Source organism: Cloeon dipterum, chromosome 2 (genome assembly GCF_949628265.1).
Source record: "Cloeon dipterum chromosome 2, ieCloDipt1.1, whole genome shotgun sequence".
NCBI lineage: Eukaryota > Metazoa > Arthropoda > Insecta > Ephemeroptera > Baetidae > Cloeon > Cloeon dipterum.
Genome location: NC_088787.1, coordinates 2,268,979 through 2,290,276, shown reverse-complemented (window position 1 = coordinate 2,290,276; position 21,298 = coordinate 2,268,979). Strand labels below are relative to the sequence as shown.

General features: G+C 44.9%; 2 protein-coding genes across 2 annotated transcripts; one reads left to right on the top strand and one right to left on the bottom strand.

The window, feature by feature from the left end:
* The first annotated feature begins 581 nt into the window (after positions 1-581).
* Positions 582-1,550, top strand: LOC135936794 (peroxisomal membrane protein 2). The gene is made up of 5 exons (XM_065479746.1): positions 582-752; positions 808-906; positions 959-1,121; positions 1,172-1,291; positions 1,345-1,550. Exons 1-5 carry the CDS (start codon positions 646-648, stop codon positions 1,435-1,437), a joined length of 582 nt encoding a protein of 193 aa, XP_065335818.1. The 5' UTR covers positions 582-645; the 3' UTR covers positions 1,438-1,550.
* Positions 1,536-20,993, bottom strand: hob (hobbit). Its single transcript, XM_065479728.1, has 26 exons — positions 20,774-20,993; positions 20,588-20,720; positions 20,344-20,538; positions 20,015-20,296; positions 19,792-19,956; positions 19,616-19,736; positions 19,302-19,557; positions 19,095-19,246; positions 18,444-19,042; positions 17,662-18,387; positions 16,457-16,932; positions 15,529-16,053; positions 15,215-15,476; positions 6,490-6,888; positions 5,911-6,042; positions 5,662-5,857; positions 5,371-5,574; positions 5,155-5,324; positions 4,744-5,102; positions 3,558-3,675; positions 3,276-3,505; positions 3,069-3,216; positions 2,923-3,016; positions 2,200-2,615; positions 1,727-1,834; positions 1,536-1,668 (listed from the first exon to the last, which is right to left on the bottom strand). The coding sequence occupies exons 1-26, from the start codon at positions 20,830-20,832 to the stop codon at positions 1,606-1,608; spliced, it is 6,588 nt and encodes a 2,195-aa protein (XP_065335800.1). The 5' UTR covers positions 20,833-20,993; the 3' UTR covers positions 1,536-1,605.
* Positions 20,994-21,298: the final 305 nt, after the last annotated feature.

Below are 21,298 nucleotides of genomic sequence, written 5' to 3'. Positions count from 1 at the left end.
GGCTAAATTAACCCCTCTGACACTAGGACCCCAAGGAATCCTTCGCTGATATGATTTTTCGAGCTTGCAAGGGAACTGCGCATGCGTCAAGTCATATTTTTTTAGCAAAGCAGCGCGGCGACCAATCAAATCACTCTAAAGAGAGGTTCTCTTTGCACCCGACGACCGCTCCCCCATTAGAGTGTAAGGAAAGGAGAGTAGATACTACCAGGCGACAATGGCGTCAGAGAGCTGATACTCTACTACTCCTTATCTTACACTTATACAGTACTTTCAGAGCAGTCGTCGCGGGCAAAGAGCACAACCTCTCTTTATGAGCCTGCAGCTCGTATCAGCAATTTTCAAGGCTGGATTTTAACTAAAATGGCAAATCTGTATCGAAATCTTATCAGTACATGAGCGATAGGGCCGGAAAATGTCAAGAATAAAAATCTGGCGGTCGTCAAGTCAATGATTAAGCCAAGCCTGCCTTTGGCGCCGATCTGGGTTGAAACGGACCAATGGGAGCGGCGCAGCAAATCCAGCGGGCTGAGCGGGCCAATCAGCGCTCGCCATTCCTCTCTATGTGTTGTTTATTGCCGATGCGAACTTGACAGTGCCGATTTTTTCACTCTTTTCTGCTTTTTGTGATATTAAAAACTAATCATGTCCCTGTCGAAGGCGTCCAAGGTGGCGCCGTTCCTCTTCGAGATCGTCGGCGGCTACATTCAGGAACTGGTGCTCAACCCTGTCAGGACGCAGGCGGCCACAAAGTAAGAAGTAAAATAATTCCGAGACGGAATTTTGCTTCATGGCATTACGTTGCAGTTCTCTGGTCTTGTTTCTGGGCAACGCGACCTCGCAGCGCTGCTACAATGCGGGCAAACCCTTCGACAAGGACTCGGCCATGGCCTCCACGCTTTTTGGGTGCGAATCGATCACGAATTGTTTCCGGCTGATTTGATATATTTTGCGGCAGTCTCGTTTTCGGTGGCGCCGTGCCCCATCATTTCTACAGGGCGCTCGACTCCTTGTCCAAAGGCAAGCAGCTGCACGGAAAATTCTTCAGGTTTTTGGTCGAGAGGCTCGTGTTTGCACCACTGTACCTGCTCCTCAGGCTCTACATGACTACCATCTTCGAGGTGAGACCAATTTTTTACCGAAGGGCTTTTATTTATTAATAATGTTTCAGGGTAAATCACATCGTGCCGCCTGTAAACAGGTTTTCCTCTCCTACCAAAAGCTGCTGAAGGACAACTGGGTCGCGCTGTCCATTTTCCAGTTTTACGGCGTCAACTTCGTTCCGCCAATTGTTAGTTTTTTTTTAAATTAATAATTTTAAATTATTAATTTATATTATTTTAGTTCCGGCCGATTTTCTCGGGGGTGATCGAGTTCTTCTGGACGATCCACTTGAGCAACGTGCGCCGGGCCGTCGAGGAGAAGAAGCGGCGATGAAATTTGCTCAAAGCATTCCGAACGTTAATTGTTACGATTGTTGATTTTTCTGCATTTTATACGGGAACCTCTGAGATAAAATCAAAATTGTCTTGCGGTGAAATATTAAATAACTTTGTTTATATTTTTAAAAATACATCAATCAACAAGAACAAGATTAAAAAAAAATCACTTTCCGGTTTTGAAGATGCTCTTCTTCAAACTGCCAGTCTTGCTGCTTTCCCCGACAGGCTGAAAATAATAATTTCAACAATTTCGGAATGATAATCAGATCGTAAAAAGCACTCACCATGGACCTGGGACCAAAGAGCATCCTGGCCTTGTCCTCCTCCTGCGGCGACGCCCGCTCCTCCACGGCTGTCCTTGTCATTTTAATCTGCAGCTTTTGCTTTATGGCCTGAAATCAAGTATTATTTTTAAGGGTTAAAAATCATTTTTATCTACTTAAAACGACTCTATGTTACTTAATTTTCATTTTAGTCATATTTAAATAATTTCAGAAAAACGACCTTTATCAGGGTAAGTTGCGTCATTCAACTTTAAAATAGTAAATTTGGTTTCGAAAGAAATATTCATTCAAATTTTACAATTTCAGGTCCTTAAAATCAGGTTAGATAATTTTTCAGGGTCAGGTTTCAGGGTAATTTGAATTTCTAGAAGTTCCTGGCTGTTTTTAGGGTCAAACAAACCTGGAAGTTAATTTATTAAGAAAAAACCACCTTCAGGTAAAACTACCTTTTTTGACCTTTCATAAATCCGTACCTGAGAAAGGATGACCCTGCGACTGTCGTTTTTCATGGCGAGCAGCAGGTCAAGCCAGGTCCAGGTGACGTTGTGATATTCGAGCGTCGGGATGGTGAGGCTGAAGTCTCTGATGTCCTCGATGTTCTTCTCCTTGGACCCTTTGTAACTGACCCTGACCGGCACCTCCGGGATTTTGATGTAAATGAACAGCTTGTTCTTCTCGGCGCGCTCCTTCATCTTCTCCACGTCGTCCTTGCGCTGGATCTTGACGTAGAAGCTCGCCTCCTTCCCCTTGCTTCCTTTGCTACCCTTGCTGCCACCCCTTCGCAAACCACCCTTCGTGTCCGTCTCCAGCTCGTCGTCGTCGATGGTGTTCGGGTCGCGCTCAGGGAAGCAGAACTTCAGCATTGTGTTGTAGAAGTTCTTGGTTAGACCTGGATTTGAGGGGAAGGAAAATTGATAAAAAGGTACATTTTTCAGGGTATATGAAGTTAAACCTTCCTCAGGGTAAATGGCTTAAGATAACCAAAGTCATGTCAGAAAACTTCAACCTTAATAATTTTTTCAGGTTGAACAACCTTTCAGGTAAAACGACCTTTGACCTTTCATCAGGGTAAAAAATCATTTTAACTGTTCTAGGACATTGCAATCGATTTAGTTGAATATCAGGGTATAGAATTACATTATCAGGAGAGTTTGACCTTTCTCAGGGTAATTGACCTACATCAGGGTAAAACTCACCTATGGTTAGCGGGACTACGTTGATTTCAAAATGCTCCTTGACAGAAATTCCGCCAACCGGCGCCTTTTCCCTGCAGAATACCCTGACGGCTCTCTGCAGAAAACAAAAATCAGGTTTTTCAAGAACCGAAACACCCGAAACTCACCTTATGGTCGACGGGCATGTTGCTTTGGATTTCAGTGGGCAGAAGGACCTCGGTGTAGACCTGATTTGGCAGGAGGTTGGTCATCCTGACGTATCCCAGCTCCAACAGGTGCTCCACCGAATCGTCGCTTCTCGAGTTCTTCGTGTACCTGATTGCGGGAATTACTAAAATGCCATTTTAAATTTTAAATCATTTTCGCGGGCTTACAGGAAATTGCTGAGGATGAGATCGGCGATTCCGAGCTGGCCGTCGGCCTCCGTGAGGCGCCACTTGGCGTACTTGAAGCAGATTTCGTTGGCGCGGATCGTGGCCACGGACTTGTCGCCGCGCATCGTCGCCAGTTTCTGGTTCGCGGTGATCTGCGTCTCTTTGAAACACGAGATCATCACGTGCAACTCCTCGCTCTGAGCGCCCAGCATCTCCTTGCACTCGTAAACCTACCAAATTAAATTATTATTTAAAATAAAATTAAAAAATAGTGGTGCTCACCTGTTTCTCGAGACTCTCCTCCTCGGCCAGCAGCTCCAAACTGCTCGACTCCTCGCACAGCTTGCTTTGAATTTGGTGCGTCTTTTTCTCCAGACGCCGCAGCTTCGACACCAATGACCTGGAATTTTTAATAAAATATTTTGATTTTTTCCTAAATTTCAATGTTAAAATTCTTAAAATTGTTTCAATTTCTCGCGGAGAGACGCGCCTCGCCGAGGGGCATCGATTGGTACCCAAATGGGAACCATTTGGCCCATAGGGCCCCACTTGGGAACCGAAATATTTTGAAAAAAGCAATAAAATTCAGCCTCGGAGCGGATCTCAGGTTGCGGTACCCTGAAAAAGGTTGTTAGGGTACCGCAGGTCAAAGCCCCATCTAAGACCTGTCCGATGAGGGGCCGTAGTAGACGATCGGATAAACGGCCGAATTTAAATAAAAATTAAACAAATTTTTGACTTTTCCAAAAAGTCAGTCGAAAAAAATTCGTCAAAATTCGAAACATGGTCCGATTTTGAAAATTTCAACGCGGACAGACGTGCCTCACCTAGGGGCATCGATTGGTACCCAAATCGGTACCGTCTGGCCCATAGGGCCCCACTTGGGAACCGAAATATTTTGAAAAAAGCAATAAAATTCAGCCTCGGAGCGGATCTCAGGGTGGGATACCCTGAAAAAGGTCGTTAAAGTACCACAGATCAAAGCCCCGTCCAAGACGCGTCCGATGAGGGGTCGTGGTTTAAAATCAGACGAGCGGCTGAATTTTAATAAAAATAAAAACATTTTTTGACTTTTTCGCAAAATTAAATGAAAAAAAATCGTAATAATTCTAAAAATGGTCTGATTTTGAAAAATTGCACACGGGCAGACCGGACTCAACAAGTGGCATCGATTGGTACCCAAATCGACGCCGTCCAGCCCATAGGGCCCCATCTGGGCCCTAAAACCAAAATTTGCAAGTGTCCCAAATCGCGATTTTTCGACTTTAAAAATTAATAACTCGGCTTCTATGGGTCGCAGAGTAAAAAACCAAAATTTTTTAGACTCGCCTTAAATTTTCTCATCGAATGGATCTTAATGCAGCCCCCAAAAGTGACGATTTTGTTTTTAATTCTATTTTAATTATTGGAAAAATCACCGATGGGCCGGATTTATTATTTTTTTTCGGCTCGGAGGACGACTCAGTACCTGACTTGGTTCTGCAGCTGCTGGATGGGCTTTCTTTGGTCTTCATAGCTGTGCAACTGCAGCTGGAAGCGCATCCGCTGCATTCTCTCGGCGGCCTCCTTTCTGCTCGGCTCGACGTGCAGCAGCAAATTGTTCACAATGTCCAGAATCATGGCGTACTGCAACGAGTTTGTGCAGACGTCGAGGTCGTGGTGCATCAGGGTGAAGGCGTCGACGCCCTGCTCGCGCTGCTCCCACGGCCCGAGGCCCTCGTCGCTGGGCGGCGGCGGAACCTGGTCGATCGAGCTCGGGTCCAAACTGTTGTCGCCGTAGCACGCGTAGAAAAATTCGCATTTGCACCGCGACACGATTCGCTGGAGCTGTAAACCTTGGGAATGAGGAGAAGGTGGGTCAAGGTATTGATTTTCGTACCTGAATGGGCGAGTTTTCCGTCTCGGTGCCGACGCCGACGGTCTCGCTGACGATTCCTCCGACTGAGTGGCCGCTTCCGACTATGTCGGGCACGTCAGCCGGCTTTTCGATCACTGCAGAGTCTTTTTCCTTCTCCTCAATGTTGTCAATCGTCAGCCACATGATGTTCTCTGCAATTTTAGTTGTTATTTTGCATCTCGGGATGTAAAACAGTACCGTCCGGGGTGTCTCCGGCGATGACCGTGGCGTAATACTGCATGCACTCGAGGGAGCCGACCCAGGTTGTCTTCGAGACGAGCGTGTGCTGCTTCCACACGGGCCGGTGGATCCGCTGCAGGATTTGTGCCTTTGCGGCGCTCATGATCACGTAGCCTTTCGTCTCGCAGCCCTTCAGCAGCACCTGGCTGTTCACCAACACGACTGCAAATTTTAATTCAGAAGTTTAGCTGCGCAAAAATGGCTTCCGCGAGCGTCAGACGCTAATGGACGCCATTTTTAAACACGTACTGTGCCAGTTTTCGTAGAAAACGTCGTGCTCGCTGCAGGAAACGAGGCCCTGGAGGATCTGCTCCTTATTCTGCGTGGACAGGTCGTCGCTGTAGACGACATTTTTGTTGTCGACTTCGGCGATCAGTTGTTGCAGCATGGTGGCCGCGTGGCCGGACTGCAGCTTCGTCATCGGCGAAGGAGTAGCGGTTGCTTGCTGTGGTTTTATTTAAAATTTTCACGAATCACTCAGGAATTTTCAGGATGTACCTGAAGGGTGGGATTGGTTGGCGTGCTGACGCTTAGATTGTCATTCGGCCGTGGCCTATTTTTCATTGGCGTGTTTGCTGTTTCATTCTTAAACACTTTGAGGGCGTCCGTTGACAGGTTTTTCTTCAATTGCTGCAAAAATAAACCAAAATATTAGATAAACTCTTTAAAACCGTCTTTGGCGAAGTTTCTGAGCCCACCAATCGATTCCTGAGGGTCGAATTAGGTGTAGAGGATGTTTTTCCCTACCAAAAGTCCATCGCGACGAAGAACGTTTTTTCCCGCCAAATCTATTTGAACGTAAATGCAAGACCTGCGCATGCGTCAGAGCTGGTTTGAGCACTTGCAGAGATGCCACCTGTACAAATGAATTCTTTGTCAGATCCAGCCAGCTCTGACGCATGCGCAGCTCTCGCAAAAACGTTCAAATTGTTTTGGCGGGAAAAAAGTTCGCACGCCGCACTGCACTTTTTTAACGGGAAAAACATCCATATTACCTAATTCGACCCTCAGGAATCGATTGGTGAGCTCAGAAATCTCGTCAGAGACGGTCTTTAACCTTAACCGAGTTATTCCAACCTGGCTTTTGACGAAGGAGTCGAACAGGGCGAAGGCGACGTCCCGGTTGCTCTTGGTCCAGGCGCCCTTCAGGTCGTAAACCACGAGCCTGTGATGCGGGTCCTTCTCCAGGGTGGTCTCGCGGCCGTAGGAAACCTTCGCCAGGGACAGGAAGTAACACTTTTCGACTGGCTGCCGCAGCGACACCTGCTCCTTTTCCTCCTCCAATGCGGACTGCAGCCAGATCTCGGCGTCGTTCAGCTCGCAGTTCATGTATCCGATGGACCACTCGGCGCGTGGCCGGTGCACCAACCCGTCATCCACAGGTACAAGGTTCAGGATGTGCTCGGACGAGCAGGAAATTCGACCGCCAAGAAGCTCGAAGCCGCGTTGCTTCGCAAATGACATCCAGTAGCAGACCTAAAATAAAGAAATATTTAAATTTATAAAGTCCCTTTTTTATATTTTTAATTTACGATGAATTTAATAAATTATATCAAGTAATTTGTAATTCTTCCTGATTTCTGGAAGCCGCATTTTGTCAGTCATGGATATTTAAAAATTTGCTATTTAGAAAAAGGAAATTGTTAATCATAGCTGGAGAATTTTAAAAGAATCTAAGATATGTTTAAAGGGGCTAAAACTAATAAGGAAAATTTTTCGAATTTTTGAGGTGCCTCTGCAACAAAAGTGAATAAGGTTTTCTCCTCGTCACCCGTCGTATTCATTGCTTGGAAGATTCTCGCTCCGAAATGTCGTTTGCGAGGCCACTGTGCGTTTTGTGCGAGCGTCCGGCGGCGGACGGATTTGTCCAAGCAGTCAACGTGGACAAGGAGAAGCTCCAGAATTGGTTACTTATCATTTGCGGTTACGAATTTTCCGAAGAAATCCAAGATAAAGACCTAATTTGTAACTTCTGCATCTGGCACGCGGAGTGAGTTGCATTTTTAAATTGTCCTGTTTAATTTTCGTCACGATTTTTTTTATAAAAGGTTCCTGGCCAAACACGGCTTGAATTTCGAGGCTGATTCTTGGTGGCCTCAACATTTGGATTATTTGGACGACGCGGCAAAAGAGCTGCGGAAAAGTTATTTTGGTAAATTAATTATTCTACGGGACTTCTAAAGAGAAAATTTAAATCGCGTTTTATGCTTGTTTAGATGGAAAAGTTGAGCAGTGCTGGGTTCAGTTGGAGAAAATTGCAGATTCACAGAGCGAAGAAGAAGAAATTGAATCTGACAACCATTCTAAGCTAATAAGGACTAAATGTTTCTACTGTGACAAATCATACAAATTCAGTTCAAGCTTGGCAAACCACGTGAAGAGCGCGCACAAAAATGCCATGAGGTGTGACAAACAAAATTGTGCCAGCTACTTCCACACAATTGAGGAGAAAGAAGAGCACGTCAAGAATTTCCACGAGAAGTCGAAGGAACGAAAAGTTATTCAGTGTTTCTTTTGTGAAAAGGAGTTCCAGGAATATGTTAACTACCGAAGCCATGTTCGACATATCCACACTGAATATCCGGTGAAATGCTCTTTACGTGGTTGCATTCATTATTTCAAATCTGAAGATGATATGAAATCTCACTTTGATACAACTCACAAGGATGAAGGTGAAGAACCCAAAGCCTACGAATGCGAGTATTGTGGATATAGAGCAAAGAAAAAAACAAATTTGGAAAAACACATAACTGCGAAGCATTTTCCGAAGACAATCAAGTGTGAAAAGTGCGACAAATTGTTTTCAACCATGGAATTGCTGAAGATGCATGGCCAACAAGATCATTCGTTCAAAAATTGCTCAATATGCGACGAAGATGTTACATCACGCAATATTAGTCTCCACCTGAAAAAGCAGAAATGCCATCGCTGCAAAAACAAGTTTGATTGCTTAGGGTTATTTCAAACGCACAGGGGAAAATGCAAAGAAACTCGAATTAAGTGTGACAAATGCGAAAAAATGTTCCACATACGTTCATTGTTGGATTACCACGTAGAAAGAACGCATAGAAACAACTCCTGGCGTGGTTTGCAGCACAAAAATCTTGGATTCAGGTGCGAGCCATGCAAGAGGTTCTTCAAAAGTGCAACAAACTTGAAAAGTCACTTGAAATATCGACACAACGCTGCTAATTTGAAGAAATGCGCGCACTGTCCCAAAAGCTTCACTCGATTCTCGAATTTGAAAAACCATTTGGCTATGAGACATAATTTGATCGAGAGTTCCTTTGAATGTGATTTCTGCAAGAAGAGGTTTTTCTTGAAATATAACCTTCTATGCCATATTCAACGTTCCCACTTGGATCGCGCTCGTGAAAAATGCGAAATGTGTGGAAAGGAAATGCTCCTCCACTCGATGAAAAAACACCTCTACTACATTCATGGCCAACTTTGAAACTTCGATTCGGATATAGATTTTGAAACAATTACTGTGAAAATTATTTTTTATTGTGAGTATAAATTTGCATAAAAAACTTGTCACAATTCGTTTGGACTTAAAGATTTGAATAAAATTGTAGTACATCAAAATTGAACTACTTTTTCCTTGTTTACACTTGTTCAGAAAATTATTTTCTACACTTTGCGAAGTTATAAAAAAATATTTCGCTTCTGAATCAAATTTAGCAATCATCTGCTTTATATTGTTAAAAATTTCTCAAAGTTGATTAGTAGCCATAATTAACCTCACTGATGCACCAAATTATTTAACAATTTTTTCGCCTCCCTGCCGAATATATAGCTCTATAGACCGACTCGCTACTTGCTGCTTTGCACCTTTCCAGCATTTGGAATCACGGGAAGAGTGTCTAGCGTTTCAAAAAAGTCCTCGCTGCAGAGGAAATTGGCCCTTTAGTGGGCTTAATGTTATCCGTACGCGGTGTAATTGTTATTGGGACCAGGTTTCGGAATTGGTGCCAGTAAAGAGTGTGCGCTTTTCCCGGTCCGAGGACAGGGACAAAAAGAAAAAAACATTTCACACAATTGCGGGTTCATCAACACTCTCAAGTTAAAGGTTGCTCGATTTAAGAATTATTCGAACGACGACAAAAATGCTATTTTGGTAGATAAATTCTTGTATAGGCATTCAATATAAAATTTCCAATTTACGTTAGAAGATAAAAAGTATTTCAGACTTCAGATCGGTTTTGGAAATCGCTTTAAATACCAAAACATCACAGATTATATCAAACACTGTTTAGCACTGACCAAAAAGCTTCAATTTTCTCTCAAATTAAAAGAAAATACACATTTCGCTAAAGAATAATTTAATAAGGAGAATTTTTATGGAAATCTAGTCGTTTGAGGCACATAAAATATTTGCAAAAATGAATTGGGCCCATGATTCAGGGAACTCTAGTAAAATCGGTTGGTTTTAAAGAGTATTGTTAAGACTCAAAAACTTTCTGACGATTTTCACAATGGTTCCAAATTTTATCAAAAAAATCCTGAATTCTTTATAAAATACCTACAAATAAATTACAATTTAACCACTCCTATTTGAGATTTTACAAATAAATAAATATTTTCTCTACAAGTAAGCAAGGGAAATTTATCTTTCTGTTCACAATAAATAAAAATTCTAAACCGTCAGGAAAATATCTTGAATTTTTAGAATACAGGTAAAAAATATCTTCCCAAATTCCTCTATTGATTCCGAGAGCAATACTTCTTTGGCTAGCCAAACGAACCCTTCCACTCCTCATCAACCCTCATTGCTTGGAAGGTTCCCCGAACGGTTATGTCGTCAGCGAAGCCACTCTGCGTTTTGTGCGAGCGTCCGACTGCGGACGGATTTGTCCAAGCAGTCAACGTGGACAAGGAGAAGCTGCAGAATTGGTTGCTGAACGTTTGCGGTTACGAATTTTCCGAGGAAATCGAGGATTCAGACCTGATTTGTCTCTTTTGCATCTGGCACGCAGAGTGAGTTAATATTAAATTGTCCTGTTTAATTTTCATCACGATTCTATTGTTATAACAGGTTCCTGGCTAAACACGGCTTGAGCTTCGGGACTGATTGTTGGTGGCCTCAGGATTTGGAATATTTGGACGACGCGGCATATGAGCTGCGAAAATGTTATTTTGGTAGATTAATTCTTGAGACATTCAATAATGAAAAATTTCTTTATATGTTTTTATTTTTTCGTAGATGGAAGAGTTGAGCAGTGCTGGGTTCAGTTGGAGCAATTTGATGATTCGGAGGAAGGAATTGAAACTGAACCTCGGTCTCAAACTGAGCAGAAAATGAGGAAATGTGTCTACTGTGATAAATCATTCAACCACTTGACAACCCATGTGAAGTATGCGCACAAAAATGCCATCAGGTGTGAAAATCACAATTGTGCTACCTATTTCCACACAATAGAGGAGAAAGAAGAGCACGTCAAGAATTTCCACGAGATGCCGAAAGAAGGAAAAATTTATCAGTGCTGTTTTTGTGAAAAGGAATTCGAGGCGATTAGAAGCTACCGCCAGCATGTTCGACATGTCCACACTGAATATGCGGTGAAATGCTCTTTCCGTGGTTGCATTCATTATTTCAAATCTGGAGATGAAATGAATGCTCACTTTGACTCAACTCATAGCGAGGAATACAAGGCCAAAGTCCACAAATGCAAGCATTGCGAATTCAGAGCAAAGACAATTGATAATTTGGAAAAACACATTGCTGCGAAGCATTTGCCGAAGACAATCAAGTGTGAAAAGTGCGAAAAACGGTTTTCTACAAAGGATTTGTTGAAGATTCATGCCCGTCAATATCATTCGTTCAAAAATTGCTCAATTTGCGACGAAGAAGTTACTTCACGCAATATTTTTCTCCACCTGAAAAAGCAGACCTGCCGTCGCTGCAAAAACAAATTTGATTGCTTAGGTTTACTGCAGACTCACTGGAAAACTTGCAAAGAAACTCAATTTAAATGCAGAAAGTGCCAAAAGACATTTGCATACGTGTCATCGTTTAAATACCACTTGAAGAGAAATCACGGAATCAATTCTTGGCGTGGTTTGAAACACAAGAATCTTGGGTTCAAATGCCAACCGTGCAAGAGGTACTTCAAAAGAGCTAAAACCTTGAAATGTCACTTGAAATACAAACACAACGCAGCTAATTTGAAGCAATGCGCGCACTGTCCCAAAAGCTTTACTTTTCTCTCCCATTTGAAACACCATTTAGCCAAGAAACATAATTTGATCGAGAGTCCCTTTCAATGTGATGCATGCAAGAAGAGGTTTTTCCGGAAATGTTACCTTCTAATCCATATTCAACGTTCCCACTTGAATCGGGCTCTCGTAAAATGCAAAATATGTGGAAAGGAAATGCTCATCCGCTCGATGGAGAATCACCTGTTGTATTTTCACGACAAAAACTGAAACTTTGATTTTGATGTAGATTTTGGAAAATTATTGTGAACAATTTTTTAACGTGAGTATAAATTTGCATACGAAACTTGTCACTATTTCATTAAGACTTTAAGATTTTAATAAAATTGTAATATCTCAAAATATGAATTGAAATTTTCCTTCGATATACACTTGTTCAGAAAACTGTTTTCTACATCTGAATCAAATTTATCCAATTCTACTCTATGTTTTATTTTATTTATCTCAAAGATCGAAAGGCAATGAATCTGAATGATGCATGAAATATTTAAACATTTCACTCAGTTGTGGTTTCTAATTAAATGTTATCTAAACGGAGCACAGCGCTCTTGAATCTGATCATAAACCACCTCAAGTTGTGGTGTTTCTCGCTTCAGAAATTGAATTATTCGAACGATGCGGGATATTGGCATCAAAAATGCTTTCATGGTAAATTAATTCTTGCATTTTGGCGTTCAATATGGAAAATTTCCAATTTACTCTAGAAGATAAAAGTTATTCTGAATTCAGAAAAGTTTTGAAAATCGCATAAAATACCAAAACATTGTAGATTAAATCAAACATTGTTAGAGCGCTGACCAAAAATCTTCACTTTCCACTCAAATTAAAATAAAAAACATTTTGTCTTGTGCCATGTGATTTTGTGCAAGGAGAATTTTTATGGAAATCAAATCGTTTGAGGAGTATTAAATATATTTACCGACTTGAATTAGGCCCATGGAAAAGCCCAAATTTGATTCAGGAAACACTAGGTAACGGTAACGCACTGTTTCAAGTCCATGACAAACCAAATATCTGCTGTATTTAAAAAGAAAAGGTATGTGTATTTGAAATATTTTTATTATTAAATTTATGTGTCAAGAATCAAAAATTTTCAAACGATTTTCACAATGATTCAAACTTTTTTTTAACAATCCTAATTTCTTCAAAAAAGACATACAAATAAATTCCACTTGACCTATTTATTTTTGAAATTTTACAAATAAATAAATATTTGCTTTACCAGTAAGGATGGAAAGTCTTTCTGTTCACAATAAATAAAAATTCTAAACCGTCAGGAAAATATCTTGAATTTTAAGAATACAGGTAAAACATATCTTCCCAAATTCCCCTATCGATTCCGAGAGCAACGTATTTTTTGCTAGCTAAACGAACCCTTCCACTTCTCATCAACCCTCATTGCTTGGAAGGTACTCGTATGGAAATGTCGTCAGCGAAGCCTCTCTGCGTTTTGTGCGAGCGTCCGGCGGCGGACGGCGCTGTCCAGGCTGTCAACGTGGACAAGGAGAAGCTCCAGACTTGGTTGCTGAACGTTTGCGGACACGAATTTGCTGAGGAAATCGAGGATTCAGACCTGATTTGTTACTTTTGCATTTGGCACGCAGAGTGAGTTGCATTTTTTAATTGTCCTTTTTAATTTTCGTCACGATTTTTTTTATAAAAGGTTCCTGGTCAAACACGGCTTGAATTTCGGGACTGATTCTTGGTGGCCACAGGATTCGGATTATTTGGACGACGCAGCAAAAGAGCTGCGGAAAAGTTATTTTGGTAAATTAATTCTTGAGACATTCAATAAAGAATATTTGCTTTATGTATTTTAATGTTTTTTAGATGGAAGAGTTGAGCAGTGCTGGGTTCAGTTAGAAATTGTTGATTCAGAGGAAGGAATTGAAACTGGACATAGATCACAAACCGAACAGAAAATGAGGGAATGTCCATACTGTGATAAATCATACAACTACTTGACAATCCACGTGAAGAATGCGCACAAAAATGCCATCAGATGTGAAAAACGAAGTTGTGCCACCTACTTTCACACAATTGAGGAGAAAGAAGAGCACAACAAGAATTTCCACGAAACGCCGAAAGAACGAAAAATATTTCAGTGCTGCTTTTGTGAAAAGGAGTTCCAGGCGAATAGAAGCTACCGCAAGCATTTTCGACGTATCCACACTGAATATCCGGTGAAATGCTCTTTTTATGGCTGCCTTTCTTTTTTCAAAACTGAAGAAGAAATGAAATCTCACACTGACTCAGCTCACAAGAAGGAATACAAGGCAAAAGTCCACAAATGCAAGTATTGCGGGCATAGAGCAAATGGAAAATTTGTTTTAGAAAGACACATTTCTGCGAAGCATTTGCCGAAGACAATCAAGTGTGAAAAGTGCGAAAAGTTGTTTTCAACGGCGATATTGCTGAAAATTCATGACCGCCGAGATCATTCGTTCAAAATTTGCACAGTATGCGATGAAGAAGTTACGTCACGCTATATTAGTAAACACCTGAAAAAGCAGAAATGCCGACGCTGCAAAACCAAATTTGACTGTTTAGGTTTATTCCAGACCCACCGAAAAAGTTGCAAAGAAACTCATTTCAAATGTGGCAAGTGCCCAAAGACATTCGCAAAAAGGTCATTGTTGAAGTACCACGAGAAGAGAAAACACGGATTCAATGCTTGGCGTGGTTTGCAGCACAAAAATCTTGGGTTCAGGTGCGAGCCGTGCAAGAAGTACTTTAAAAGCGCTAAAACCTTGAAAAATCACTTGAAATATCAACACAACGCGGCTAATTTGAAGCAATGCGCGCACTGTCCCAAAAGCTTCAATCTATTCTCGAAAATGAAGATGCATTTGGCCATGAGACATGATTTGATCGAGCGTAGGTTTGAATGTGATTTCTGCAAGAAGAGGTTTTTGTTGAAATGTGACCTTCTAGTGCATATTAAACGTTCCCACTTGAATTGTGCTCGTGTAAAATGCTAAATATGTGGCAAGGAGATGTTCATCCACTCAATGGAGAAACACCTGTTGCACTTTCATGACAAACACTGAAACTTTGATTTTAATATAGATTTTTTGAAAATGAATGTGAAAATTATTTTAAACGTGAGAATAATTTTGAATCTAAAACTTGTCACCGTTCCGTTTAAACTTTAAGAATTGAATAAAATTGTATTATGCCAAAAAATGAATTTCTTTTTCATTGCATACTTGTTCTGAAAATTATTTCCTACATTCCCGTTTTGCAGTATTTAAAATTAATTCGCCTCTGAATTAAGTTGATCAAAATTTGCTTTCTGTTTTGAATTATAAAAAATCTTAAACTCGATTAGTCAGGCAAAGCCTCACTGATGCACCAAATTATATAACAGTTCACTTTGTTGCAGTTTCTAATTAAATAATCTAAACGGGACGCAACGCTCTTAAATCTGCGTTCATCGGCCATCTCAAGGCCATCTGGGCCCCAAAAACCACAATTAGTAAGTGTCACATTTAACGTTTTACCGAATTAAAAAATTAATAACGCGACTCCTATGGGTCGTAGAGTAAAAAAAGTTAATCAGACTTGCTGTAAGATTTCCTACCTGGAACTGGTGTAGTCCGAGAAGGAGGTGTATTTTGCGGTAGTGTCTGCTGAGCTGCAGCTTTCGCGGCCGAACGTTTTTGAAAAGTTTGCCGCGACGCGTCGGCCGCGTGACTCCCGACAAAATCAGCTTGAGCGATTCAAACCAGCGCAGGGTGCTGCCGTAGAGCAGGGCAATGGGGAAGTCAAAGTTCCCACTTGGACCTCCAGAGTTGCTCGCAGGCTTGGTTTCCACAGCAATGCTCAAGTTCACGTGTTGCGACCTGATAAAAACAAGGTTAATATTTATTTTGATTAAATTCCGGTGAGACTAACCTGAAAGCCCTGAAGGAGTCGTGCTCCTGGTTGCTCGAGTACTCAGGGAGCTTATCAGGGGCGCAGGGGAGGACGGAGTGGTGGTCGTTGGGGTCGCCGAGACACACCCAGTTGAGCTTCAGGGTGAGCTTGAGGTTGGGCAGGTGCAGCAGGCGGCAGTCGTCGTACTTGGAGGCCGTCTTCACGTAAATGTTGAGGTCGCCCTTGAAGACGAACTTGGCGTTGGTCCAGTCCATGACCACCTCGCTCCAGGTCAGCTCCATCTCCTCCGTCGTGTTGTAAGGGTCCAGGGAGGCGTGCAGCAGAACCGTCATCGTCTGCATGGACATGGTCAGCCGGCCGTGGTACAGCAGCCGCATTTTGTCCCAGAAGGGGAGCGGAGGACTCGGGTCGCGGGAGGGGCTGACGATCCGCTCAAAACTCAGGTTGCACTGCGCGATCACCGGCTCCCAGCAAGGCCCAAATGCGTAGCTGAAGTGCTCCGTGTCGCAGCTCAGGTCGTGGTAGAACTTCAGAGATGCCATCCTGGAAGGGAAAATGGGATAATCTTAAAAACTGGTTCTCAAATTGAGAGCGCAGCCCTGAGTCTCGCGGTGAGAAGCGAAATGCGGTTCTCAAAATTAGAGCGAGACTCACGGTGAGAAGCCAAATAAGGTTCTCAAATTGAGAACGCAGTTTTGAGTCTCACGGTGAGTAAGAGAAGTAGCTGACTTCATTTGGTTCTCACTGTGAGATCCAAACCGCATACTCTCTTCAGTCCCACAGAGAACCAAAATGGCCGCTCGCTTCAGTCTCAACTGAGAGCGAGCGTTTCGATCTCACAGTGAGATCCAAAAGCGTCTGGCCCTTTCTGCTACTCACGGTGAGACTCTAGACTCAATTTGGACCCCGATAATTATAAAAACTGCCTTTAACACGAAGTACTTACCCTCGCTCGATGGTCTCGCTGGGCCATCCAGGTGCGAGCTCAACCTGACAGGTGCGTCTTGCCCTTTTGGGCGCCTCCTGCTCAGCGCCGACGAGTCTTCCCCAGACAAGCATGCTGCGGATGTGGAGCAGCGGCTGCGGAAAGTCGCGCAGCAGGAACTTCCACTCCTTGCAGTTGAGGCGGATGGCGCGGCACCAGAGGGTGGTGAAGCCGAGCCCGCCTACCGGCCACGGACTGTCGCGGTCGATCTCGGCCATGACGTGCAAGACGCGGTCCGTGCCGTGGACAGAGGGGTCGGCCAGCGCCAGCACCTCCAGCTCCTGCATTGTCCACGCGAAGAGACGCGTCCGCGGCGGACCACTCTGACTGATCTGTTTGGACCGCTGGATGTAGATCTCGGCGTTTTTCTTGTTCAGGCCCTTGTACAGCTCCTCCACCTTGCCGCTCGGGAAGTGCAGGATGTTCTTCTGCAGCTCCTGAAGGAATTTAGAGTTTACAAATTGACCAAAAAACTCAAATATAGAGCGATGGCGAGGGCAAAATCGATTTAAAAACAGCCCAGGGCCTGATGTCAAGTCGCAGAACCTGAGGAAGGTTGGTGACAAGAAAGGACGAAGCGATATTATAGAATTTTCTTCATATAACCAGCGGAATTCATTAAAAATTTCGACTTTTTCGAAAATTTTGCCAGATCTCAGGTCGCGAGGTACCCTGAAAAAGGTCATCTGAGTACCACAGGTCAAAGCCCCATCCAAGACGTGTTCGATGAGGGGTCGTGGTTGATGATCAGACAAGCGGCCGAATTTAAATAAAAATAAAATCATTTTTTGACTTTTTTGGAAATTCAGAAGAAAAAAACCCTTAAAAATTCGAAAAATGGTTCGATTTCTAAAATTTGCACACGGGGGTACGCGCCCTACCGAGGGGCATCGATTGGTGCCCAAATCGGCGCCGTTTGGCCCATAGGACCCCACCTGAGCCCCGAAAACCATAATTGGCCAGTGTCCTAAATAGCGTTTTTCGGATTTAAAAAATTATAACTCGGCTTCTATGGATCGCACGACAAAAAACTAAAGTTTATCAGACTCGCCGTAAAATTCTGCGTTTTTAAGAACCAATTTCCATCCAAATTCAAAGTTTTTTTGATTTCATTTAAAGCTCAAACAAAATTTTCGGCCGTTTTGCGAGAAGTGAAAATTCTTTACCTCGACTTTAGCCGCGAGCATTTTTTTCCTGGTTTCAGCCTCTCGGTACTCGTCTTCTAGCAGCTCGTAGTTGTCCCTGAGGCGGACCTCGAAGGGGTCGTCGCTCATCTCGAAGGCGAACTCGTGCACTCGCACCAGCAGGTCGGGTGGCAAGGGACTGGCGGCGTTGAACGGCCGCCGCTCATACTTGTGCACCACCTTCAGCCACTTGAACAGACTGACGAACTCGTTCTGGACGGCGTCCGCGAAGTTGTGCTCGTACGGGAAGCGCACCAGCAGCGTCCGCATCGACACGCTCCACGTCCGGTTCCACGCCAGCACGAAACTTTCCAGGCTGCGACGCTCTGCGCGGATTTCCTCGCTGTCCTGAAGCGTGGCGACGATGAGCGAGTCGATGAAGAAGGTGTCGGCACCGTCGACGGCAATGCGCGCGCGGCTCGCGTTGGCCGCGACCTCCGAGCCGGCCACCGAGGCGGCCAGGTCGTCGAAGCAGAGCCGCAGGTCGTGCCTGCTCGAGATGCGAATTCCGAGGGCCACCTCTCCCTTCAGCCTCACCACCACCCTCTTCTGAGGACCAGTGGAAACCCCAGAGGCTACCTCTGACTCGGTTAAAACTGGGACAAGGCCCCGCACGAAAGCCCGAATGTCCTCAAAGAGTCCCAAAAGCTGCAGGTGCAGCTCTGTGCTCCACTCCATCGAGATTTGATCGCTCGACTGCACGGTCACCTGAAGAAAATTAAATATTTGTTAGCAAAAAAAGAACCGATCTCATTTTCCCCTACCTCAGGTCCTTTGACGGTGAGTTTGGCCCCCCTGAGCAGGGCCCACGGCTGCTTGAGCTCGTCGGCCCTGACGCAGTTGTAGTAGAGGCCGGTGTCCATGGTGAGGAGGCGGGCGCCGTCGATGCTGACGCCGAGTTTGCCGCGCGCGCGGTCGACGCGGCTCGAGTCGAGCCGCAGCATCACCGCCTTGTCCGCCTTGCGGCCGTCGTTGACCACCAGGAAGATGTTCACGTTGCTCACCGTCACGCCCACCGAGATTTCCTCCAGGGACGACTCTCCCGTCGGCAGCGATACCACCGAGTGTCGCGCCGCCGCCGCTCGAACCGGAACCAAGGCTCGGAACTCCAAGAGACACTTTGCCGCCTGTTGGACGAACTTGGCCAGCTCGTCGGACCACTCGAAGCGGACGCATTCCATGACGCCCTTGAGCGTGTTCGGCTTCTTGGCCTCGAGCAGCAGGACGCCGAGGTAGGCAGGCGTGCCCCAGATGTGCTGCAGCTTGGCCTGCGGGTCCGGCGAGTCGAGCACCGGCACGCCGAGCCGCCACCACAGCGCCTCCACCAGCAGTTCGCCCGTCCACGCCTGCATCAGCGGCACCTCTGCAGGAAAAATGTGCTAACCAACAGTCTTCTAGGAAATTTTCTCAAATACCTTCTTCGAAATCGTCGAGGACGGAGACGAACGCGAGTTTGGCGTGGTTGCATCCCATTCCAGCATTGTGGTTGTCGGTCAGCTGGAGAGAGACGGCGATGTTCCACAACTCGACGTTCGCTTGCAGCCGAGACAGCAGCTCCAGCAGCCATCTGGGACATAAATAATGAAAATTAGACGATCTCGACTAATTAGGACGAGTCCGACCTCGGCGTGGGCTTCTTGGAGGCGCGGCTGGAGACCTGTCTGGTGAGTTGCGCGCCGCTGGGCAGGCTGAAGTTGGTCGAGGCCCACATGAAGATGTCCCTGTGCGTGTAGGTGACGGACAGCGTGTCCAGCAGCACGTCCACCATCGGCGTGTCGTTCAGAACCTTTCCGTCGACTCGGAGCTTCTTCAGGCGCAACAGCGTCACCTGGCTGCAACGCACCTTCACCTCCTCCACCTCCACGTTCATCAACATGTCTACAAATTCAAATTTAAAATTGGGGGGTTTTATTTTTTGTTGGGGAAATCGCACTACCAAAAGGCACGGAGGAAAATGATGATTTGACGGCGAAACTCTGGAGGACGGCGCAGAACTCGGGCCTCGAGTGGTCCCTCATGCCCGTCAGGGTGGTGCAGTCCACTTTCAGACTGAAATTCTGAAACGACACCATTTTATTGACCCGGTTTAAATTTTTAAAATTTTCCTCGCACCTTAGGCAAGATTTTGGAGGCGATCTGCCAGCTGGTGTTGTCATCGACCCACATGGGCTTGTCCACCTTCCTGGCCGCCGAGGAGGACAGCCGCTGCGCCTGCACCAGCTCGAAGAAGCCGTCGTTTATCACAGCCTGCGGCTTTTCTACCTCAACGGCAAGTTTCTTCAAAATAAATTACCATTAACATTAATTTCCTATTAAATTAGACGTAAATAAACACCTCTACGGAGAGCGGTCCCTGGGCGAGGAGCGTCGCCTCCAGGGCAAGCCCGAAGGCGACCTCGCCGAGCACGACGTGGACGTCTTCGTGGGCTTGTCCGTGCTGCTGGTGCTTGAGGATTTTCGCCGAGGCGCTGGTGCAGCGGACGCTGGCCAGGAGGCGGGCGCCGTGGACCACGCTGCCGTCCACGTAGAGCTCGTCGGCCGCCGCGTGCACCAGGCACTCAGGGGACACCGACCGCAGCAGCATCACGGTCACGCGGTGAACGTGGACAGCCAGAAACTGATTAAAAAAATTAATTTTAAAGATTTAAAATAATTATTTCGGACCTGGGTGAGGCTGATGAGAACCGGCGGAACCTTGAGGTCTTTGACGTTGATTCTGGAGGGCGTAGGGTCGAAGGCGCCCTCCTCGGGGCTTTGTCCGATATCCTTCTTGATGCGGACGTCCTTGATGATGACCAGCAGCAGTTTGCTCACCTGGCTGCTGAGGAAGCTGCTCCTCAGGGCCACCTCCTCGATTTGCTGCAACCCAGTATAAGTTACAATAATCAGGAAATTTTCCCTCCCTTACGATGGAGAAGCCGCTCCTGGTGATGTGCACCTCCTTCAGGATCAGGTAGGGCCAGCCGAGCCCGATCCTGCCGATGCTCACGTTCAGGTTGAGCCTGATTTTGAAGAACCATGCCAGCAGCCACGGCACGATCCTATTTTAAAAGGGTTTAGACGCGAATTGTGGCTAAAAAATAATTAAATTTACCATGACGTGATCAGGAAGACGACGAAAACCGCGAGCAGCAGTGAGCCGAACGTCGCCATTGTGCGCTAGATCACCCTTTTGACATTTCTGCCGAGAATTCGGGGTAGCAGTGCCGAATCTTTGGCTACATGGCGAGAAAAATCCCCCCGAATTCGTTTGACAGGCCTTTTTGTTTTGTTATCTGCGCAAGATTGCGGCGTTTTTCCAGCTGGGACAGCCACGCCCCCATGATTGCGAGTGTTTTCATGGGAAGAACGGAAAGGAGTAAAAGAAGATTTGAGCTAATTAGAGGTTTTGAATAATTTTTAACTCAATTTTATCCTTTGAAAGATTATAATTGATTAATAATGACTAAAATTCTGATTTAAAATGAAAAAACCTCCATTAAAGATGAAAATCCAGACTTAAATTTTTATCTCCGTTTCGTACTCCACACTCAAACGTTGCAGCCTGGAACCCAAACCGGTACGAATTAACCAAGGCGTGGCTTCCTGACTTGAATGAGTTCAATGAATTAACCGAGAA